This window comes from Zootoca vivipara, chromosome 9 (genome assembly GCF_965207765.1).
Source record: "Zootoca vivipara chromosome 9, rZooViv2.hap1.1, whole genome shotgun sequence".
NCBI classification, from domain to species: Eukaryota; Metazoa; Chordata; class Lepidosauria; order Squamata; family Lacertidae; genus Zootoca; species Zootoca vivipara.
This window is the reverse complement of record NC_142592.1, coordinates 65445636-65453882: the sequence shown is the minus strand read 5'-3', so window position 1 is coordinate 65453882 and position 8247 is coordinate 65445636. Positions and strand designations below refer to the sequence as shown.

The window sequence follows — 8247 nt, the reverse complement described above, 5'->3', positions numbered from 1 at the left end:
GGCTACTAGCCATTCTTTTCAACAGTCATTTTGTTTGTTACAAAATGCAGAACACTGCAGTCTACCTCTCGCTCTGCATTACCGTGCGAGAAACTTGGGGCCTCGTTTTTTATTTGTTCTTTCATTTTGTCAAATCTGTATGCGGCTTGATCGTAAGAAACCAAACCCATCAGGGCAAAAAAAAGGGCAAAACAATAAGAAAAAAATAGCAACCGTTTAAGACTTTTGAAAACTTCAAGTAAGAATAAACTGAGAACATTAAAGTTCAACATCAACTTTCTAAACATCTGGGTATGGTTATTTAAGTGAGGTTTGATTGTATTGCTATAATTTTATACTTGTAAAACCAAATAAAAATTATGTCAAAATGAATGAATGAATGAGCTGTATTAGTCTATTATAGTGTGGTTTTCTGTACATTTTAAATTATGGTTGCTGTTCCTTTAGTGATCATTTTATTGGTTTATCTTTTTTTGTAAACCGCTTTGAGGTGCCCCCCCCCTACACTCACTCAAGCGGTATATAAATTTTATGAAATAAATAATAAAATTTCCTATCTTGGACTCCCCGGCTGCAAGTGTCCATCATTTTTTGTGGAGGGGGGCGGGGCTTTAGGGATGAGGATAGGAAGGCTTAATTCGTGCATATAACGTGAGTTTCCCTCACTTTATAAGTGTTTGTTGTCCTCCTTAGGACTAGAAAAAGACCCAGGTTCAAATTTCTACGCAGCCACGAAGCTCAATGGATGGGTTGGGCCACTCACAACCTCTTCAGCCTAACCTACCTCACAAGGTTGTTGTGCAGTTTAAGATCGGAGTGGGAGGCAGATCTGCGTACGCCGCCCTGATCTCCTCGGAGGAAGGACAGGAAGGGAGCATAATAAAATAACGGGATGGATTTTAGAACAAACACAGAGAAACCTTTAGTTCCCAGAGGGCGAAATAACACACGAGTGTGACATTGGACGCATGTTTTGCCCTTTATATGGTTCCTTTGCCTTATGTCTCCCTTTTTTGGTTTTTGCAGATCCGTGTCGATGGACCCATCAGAGGTGCCCTCGAGTATGAGATTGTCCAGGTGGTGGATACCGGCCCAATCTTGCGGGACATGGATTTTTCCGTAGATCACAAGCATCTGTACCTCATGTCTGATAAGCAGGTGAGTGGCATGGCTAGCGTCTGCTGGCATCCTTTAACGCCAGGACAAATTGTGTGCTCGTTTTCCTTCTCCAATTAGAGAGTCTTGTGGACAGACACAGCCTCTTCCGTTTAGCAAACTCTGGATCATGTTTCGCAGTGGGACTTCAGCTTCTTCGGTATTTGATGGATTACTGTATTTTAATATTTTGTTGGAAGCCGCCCAGAGTGGCTGGGGAAGCTCAGCCAGATGGGCGGGATATAAATAATATATTATTATTATTATTATTATTATTATTATTATTATTATTATTATTACTTATTTCGCTCTGACCTTAAAGAGGCAACAAGGAACCGGCACTGCTACTGAGGCCACATAATACCTATTCCACTTCTGTACAAAATCGGTCTTTGGAACTCCCTGCCTATTGGACTCTTCATGGGTGCCTGCCCAAAACATTTTTATTTAGGCAAACCTACCCAAATACCTGGGATGCGGGTGGCGCTGTGGGTTAAACCACAAAGCCTAGGGCTTGCCGATCAGAAGTTCGGTGGATCGAATCCCCGCGACGGGGTGAGCTCCCGTTGCTCGGTCCCAGCTCCTGCCAAACTAGCAGTTTGAAAGCACGTCAAAGTGCAAGTAGATAAATAGGTACCACTACAGTGGGAAGGTAAACAGCATTTGCTAGTGCTGCTCTGGTTCGCCAGAAGCGGCTTTGTCATGCTGGCCACATGACCTGGAAGCTGTATGCCGGCTCCCTCGGCCAATAATACAAGATGAGTGCCGCAACCCCAGAGTCGGTCATGACTGGACCTAATGGTCAGGGTTCCCTTTAGCTTTAAATTTACCCAAATATCTAGTAGGCTGATGTGCCTTTAGTTTATTCCTCATTTTAGGTTTTTTTTTTTAAAAAAGTGTTTTAATTGTTTTTACTCACAATTGTATTATTTTCGTAAACAACTTTGAGGGGTTTTCCCCCCATTCAAGTGGTATATAAATGTCATTAAATGAATGAATGGCAGGTGTAGAGCAGGTACCAAGAAGAGTACAGTGAAACTGCCTCCCTGGTGTCAATGGGCAGGGAGTTCCGAAGTTCAGGTGCTGCCACAGACAAAGACTGATTTCTTGCAGAACACGTATTATGTGGTGCCTTGAACGGTGCCAGTTCTGTGGGTCAAAGTGGTCTTCAGTTTAGCTCTTTATACACCAGTAGCATTTTTTTTAAAAAAAAAAGCCTTGCGGAAACTCATCAGCATTTTAGTGGATAAATAAAATAACAGCTTCAACTTCAATTTATAATTACTTCTTCTTGCTATTTAGTGTTAGTACTGAAGCTTATGGTGGAAAGTGCTATGATTTGCCATCTTGTCTCAATGATCAAACTTTCATTTTCGACTTTTTGGGGCGAAGGAAGCCCAGCCTGAAATGTGGTGTCCGTCTGAGCAGCCCGCTCTTATGTGTGTTTACTAGGTAGTGCCACCACACTGTTTCATGAGACTTACTCCTAGGTAGGAGCAGGTGGGGCTCATCAACCTGGGAAGGTAGCCCTTCTGGGTGAAGGAAAACTCTGATCCTAAACCTTCACTGGCTTGGGGCTATAATCATTCATGAGAAAGCATTCAGGAGTAAACCCCGAGGGAAAACCCATACTGGCTGCCTTGGGGAACATAGTTGGGAGAAGAAAAGGCTAAGGATTAAACCCTATGCAAATCCAGAGTGAATTCCCTAAGAAAGTTGGGGGCACATTGTACGCCTCCTTCTAGCAACTCCTGCAGAAGGAGTTGGTGCCAAATGCCTTGCTCTCCTTTCCTTTCAACCACACCAGCAAGGCCGAGAGTGCGGTCTTGTCATCTGGGCGGCTTAGAACCTCCATATACACTGCTCAGGCCTGCAACTCCGGGGAAGTCATTCCAGTGCTGCTAATGCAGTAAAAGCAACATGGGAGGTGGCAGTTATGAGGTCCTGGCCTCTGCAGCCACAGCGGGTGCTGTGATTCTGCAGTGGTTTGACTTAACTTCTAGAGGCGCACTCCATTGTCTCTAGAGACAGAAGGATGCCAAGAACTCACAGGTGGGGTTCACAGAATTGCAACAAACATTTTGCGCCATATACGCTCATCCTCTCCCTGTGGTGCCTCTTCTCTTCCTCTCCCTTTCGCCAAACTTTCCTTCTCTCTCTCTCTCTCTCGCTCACTCATTCTCCTCTTTTAAATAGTTCAGAACAAATGGAATGGAACGGGTAGAATTAGTGCTGTCAATGGCATGTTGCAAATGAGAGTCAATGACACGATCCGAAGCCCACCTGTTGAAGACCAAAGTTCTAGAGCTGTGGTTCCCAAACTGGGTGGTATCCACACCCTGCGGGTGCTGATATTACATTGGCTGGGGTGCTAAGAGGCACCGAGGTGGCAGGGGCCGCTGGAGACGTAAATGACTTTCAGACTTTGCACACCTGGTATTATTTGAAAATCTGGTTCATCAGTTCTGTGGAATGAATTAAATAGTTTTAATTAGGTTTTGAACAAATGTGGAGTGAACTGTTACTGCTTTGAATTTTACTGTGGTGTCGTCTTCCTTAGTGCGCCATGCAAACCATTGTTCTGAGTAATAGGGTAAGAGGGCACAAGGGATGAGTTCGGTGCCAGATTTACATATAAGCTAAACAAGCTATAGCTTAGGGCCCCACTCTCTTGGGGGCCCTAAAACATTTAAAAGTATTTCACTATTAATATACTTCTTCTTAATTGTATTTCAGTTCAACAATTACTTTGATCAAAATACATATTTTGTTATGTGCAAATGGCTTTAGATACCTATTAGGTCCATAAATTACCATATAGGATATATTCAAGAAAAAAAACAGCGACAATTTGTTGTTGACAAAGGACAGCTGGACATATAAAGGGCCCCATTATCTCCAGTAGCTTAGGGCTTCGTCAAACCTAAATCTGGCCCTGGATGAGTTTTTGGAACCCACGGGGAAGTGGCCTGAAAAGGTTTGGGAACCACTGGGCAAGAAGATTTGTGTTTGTCCCGTGGGTACCTGCCATGTGCTTTCAAGGGTGCCTGTTACTACCTCATCCTTCTCCGCCACCATGAATATTCATATGCCAAATATGAGCTGCATAGGAAAGAGAGGTGCCATTTTATCCATTCATCTTCATTAGCTACTAAGCCATAAGCTATAACTCATGGGCTGTGAGGGCAACGGCGACAAAGGACAGATTGCTTCTCCTTCTTCTACCTTTCTCTCTCTCATTTTTGGCCCACGTTTTGCATAAATGACGATCTTATCACTGCTACTTTCTGCTTCCCGTCACTCACTATCAATCCTCCTTTTGTTATCCGAGCTTTAGATGGGGGTCTTGAGGATAAACGAGATGAGATTCTGGCACAACCATTTGTTAAAACCCAGGTTTCCCCCAACTGCAATATGAAGTTTATCAGATTTTTTTTTGGAGCAATGTGGTTGCATGGATGAGGAGAGCTAAATCTGCCTTCCTTCTTGGGGAAAGGCCATAGCTCTGTGGTATAGCATCTGCCTTGCAGATAGCACACACCCAATTCTCTCTATTTAAGTGGGACAGCTCTGTTTATTTCTGCTATATATGTTGGTTGCATTACTACTCCCGTTTTGATCTGGGAGCTATTTTGGGGAGCGCTTTCAAAAATGGTTAATGTACAGATTAAGAATAGAACAGCGGCCCTTCCTCATATTTCTCCAGCCTTTTTTCCAAACATCTATGGATCTCCAAAGAAGGCAAAATCTTAGTTTGGGGTGCTGCTGTGATCCTCTCAGTTCTGTCGAATAATTGTTCTGTGGTTCCGACAGCTGTCCAGTTCTGCTTGAATTGTGTATTCCGAGAGCAATTTTTGAATGCTGGAATGGATTCTGTGAATTTGAACAAAATGGGTGGGCAAATACGTGGAGGATGAAGAAATACAGTACACAAAACAAAACACAAAACAGTTATCACTCATAGTGTTTAAAAGCTGTATGTATATTTATTTCAAAGGATATTTCTGTGGCTGCGCTATTTGATTGTTTTATTTTCTCCCGCCCTCCTACATCACACGAAATCCGATTGTTTCAGAACCAAGCAGATTGGCCGTCTTATTTCAGTGCTGGGAGAGGTCGCTGCAACAAGGACAGTTCAAGAACCCCCACCCCCACCCTTTTCATTGTTGAGGAAATTAGTAACAAATCTGGAAAATCTTCATCTCTCCCTCCTGCACCTGGCAGGGGTGGGTGGGGAAGGAGAGGGGGCCCTGCAGAAAGGAAATTTAAGAAGCTGATGATTACATATGAATCCTGGAAGCTCGGTAATCCCAGACTTGGTTAAACAGCTGTCTCCTCTAATTCCACTGACAGCCAGGCCCCCTTCTCCTGGAGACCTCCCATTTTCCAGGTCATTTCCAAGCACTGGTTTGTTAACCGATTTCCCCCCTCCAGATTTGCTATTACTCTGTCCAATTCTGGCAGCGGCCATTACCAACAATCAGCCGGGCAAGTGCAAATCTAATCTAAGCACCTCACGGAGGGGAGCAGTGAGGGCGGGGGGGGGGGGTCTTTTCCCATCTAAGGCTCTGCATGGCTTCAGAAGAGCTCTGGTACGTGCTGAAAAAATGCATATTTTTTTTTAGCCAATGCTCGAGGGAAATGAAATGGAGCAAAGGAAAAGTAGACATATACCATAAAGCCAACCCCTTCCCTGAATGTAAAAAAATGCAAGAGGAAGTATCGAGGGATAGCGGCCAGATTCCCTAGAAGACAAGGGACCTGTCATGCTTTTGTAGTTCTTCATCAAGTTTGGTGGTGTTATTTGCATCCTTTCTTTTAATGGAAAATGCAACTTTCTTCACTTCTGTAGCATTGTAGCATGACAAGATGGAGGAATTGTGTTAGCTGCCTTGGTGGGCATGTCAATGGAGAAGAGATTACAGTTTATGTTCGAGTAAGTTCTACTCATAGTAGAACTTGGTCAGACCACATGTGGAATACTGTGTCCAGTTCTGGGCACCACAATTTAAGAAGGATAATAGCAAGATGGAATGTGTGCAGAGGAGAGCGACCAAGATGATCAAGGGTTTAGAAACTAAACCTTATGACGTACGGTTGAAGGAGCTGGGTATGTTTCATCTGGAAAAGAGACTGAGAGGAGATATGAGAGCCAGCTTCAAATATCTAAAGGGCTGTCACATGGAGGATGAAGCAAGCTTGTTTTCTCCTGCTCTGAAAGGTAGGACTCGAACCCATGGTTTCAAGTTACAAGAAGGGAGATTCCAATTAAATATCAGGAAGAACTTTCCAACAGTAAAAGCTGTTGGACTGTGGAATCAACTCCAACCCTCTACGTCACTGGAGATTTTAAATCAGAGGTTGGATGGCCATCTGTCACGGATGCTTTTGTTGAGATCCCTGAATTGCAGGGGGTTGGACTAGAGGACACTCAAGGTACCTTCCAACTATACAATTCTATGATTCTACAATTCTGTAGTAGACCCACTGAAATTAATGCCCATGAATGTCAACAGTTCTGCTCTGAGTAGGGCTAACATTGTATTCGACCATATCTAGCTAACAAATATCCAACTGGGTGCTGTTGAGAAAGTCAGTGTAGATGGACCTTGTCTGATCCAGTGAGGATATTCATAAAACACACTTGAGCATTCAAACATCCAATAATAATCATGCGAGGTAGGAGAGTGGGGTCATATGTGCCCATCATGCACTGACCCCCCCCCACATCCCACATAGGCCTTTCTCCAACACTTCCTGCACATTTGAGAAGATGGCAACAGTGCTCAAGTTTCCAGCCTATGCGCATTGACAGACTTCCCTGCTGCAGCCAAGCCTTCACATGCACAGACAGTGAGGGCAGGAGGCAATAATGGAGTATAATGGAAACAGGGCAAGTTGAGAGTGGACCCATGCTCCAGTGGTTGCGTATTTCGAATCCTCAGATAGGGCTTTATTAATCTGTTCCCCCCCCTCCCCCAAACAAAAATGGTTTCCTTTGATCAGAGGCACAATTTTGATCAAAGAAAAAGAAAGGAGCCCGGGGATTAATTCGGAGCTTTATGCCTTCTGCAGAGATGGGAGCTCGATTGCATCCGTTGCTAAAGGCTCTATCACAGGATATTCCAATGAAGGTAAAGGTAAAGGGACCCCTGACCATTAGGTCCAGTCGTGACCGACTCTGGGGTTGCGCGCTCATCTCGCATTATTGGCCGAGGGAGCCGCTGTATAGCTTCCAGGTTATGTGGCCAGCATGACAAAGCCGCTTCTGGCAAACCAGAGCAGCACATGGAAACGCCGTTTACCTTCCCGCTGTAGCGGTTCCTATTTATCTACTTGCATTTTGACGTGCTTTCGAACTGCTAGGTTGGCAGGAGCTGGGACCGATCAACAGGAGCTCACCCCATCACAGGGATTCGAACCGCCAACCTTCTGATCAGCAAGCCCTAGGCTCAGTGGTTTAACCACAGCGCCACCTGGGTCCCTCTGAAGGTAAAGGTAAAGGGGCCCCCTGACCATTAGGTCCAGTTGTGACCGACTCTGGGGTTGCGCGCTCATCTCACATTTCCTTTGTCCTCTTCCTTACCCCCACCGCCAAACATACATGGCACTCTTTTCTTAAAGGATTTTTTCCTCTCTTTTTTTTTGCTTCAGGCCATTAACTTCTAGGCTGGTCATTATGAACTGCTTGGCAGTGACTGATTGCTCGGGGCTTTCTCGCTTAGGAAAATGTGGAACTGATTGCTTGCCTGACCCCATTTGACCCCTGGAATTTGGAGTTCAACCTGGGCTTTAGGAATAATAAACTCATATAATTAGCAGAGAAAACCGCTTGTGATGGAGGGGGAGGTGGTGTAATTGATTGGAAACAGCAGTCAGTCATACTCGATCTGACTCAACACCAGCCAAGGGATTCCAGTTTGCTGGAGAGGAATCTGACATCCCCCCACCTGCCCATTCGCCCCACCTAAAAACACTATCACTGCCTCTGAAATTTCACTCAGGGCAAAATCCAGTACAAATGTGAAGGTTGCTTCTTAGGTAAAACCTCTGAGGAATTTTGTTGAAAGGCAGAAGTTTTCATCAGATTCA

The 8247-nt window shown here is 44.6% G+C and overlaps 1 protein-coding gene across 1 annotated transcript in view; it reads left to right on the top strand.

The window, feature by feature from the left end:
- The first annotated feature begins 1033 nt into the window (after window positions 1-1033).
- LOC118091530 (plexin-A4) overlaps window positions 1034-8247 on the top strand; it is a 274608-nt gene continuing 267394 nt past the window's right edge. The window contains exon 1 of the mRNA XM_088676445.1: window positions 1034-1158. Within this exon, the coding sequence (XP_088532571.1) occupies window positions 1108-1158 (51 nt within the window). The 5' untranslated portion in view covers window positions 1034-1107. The remainder of the gene's footprint in view (window positions 1159-8247) is intronic.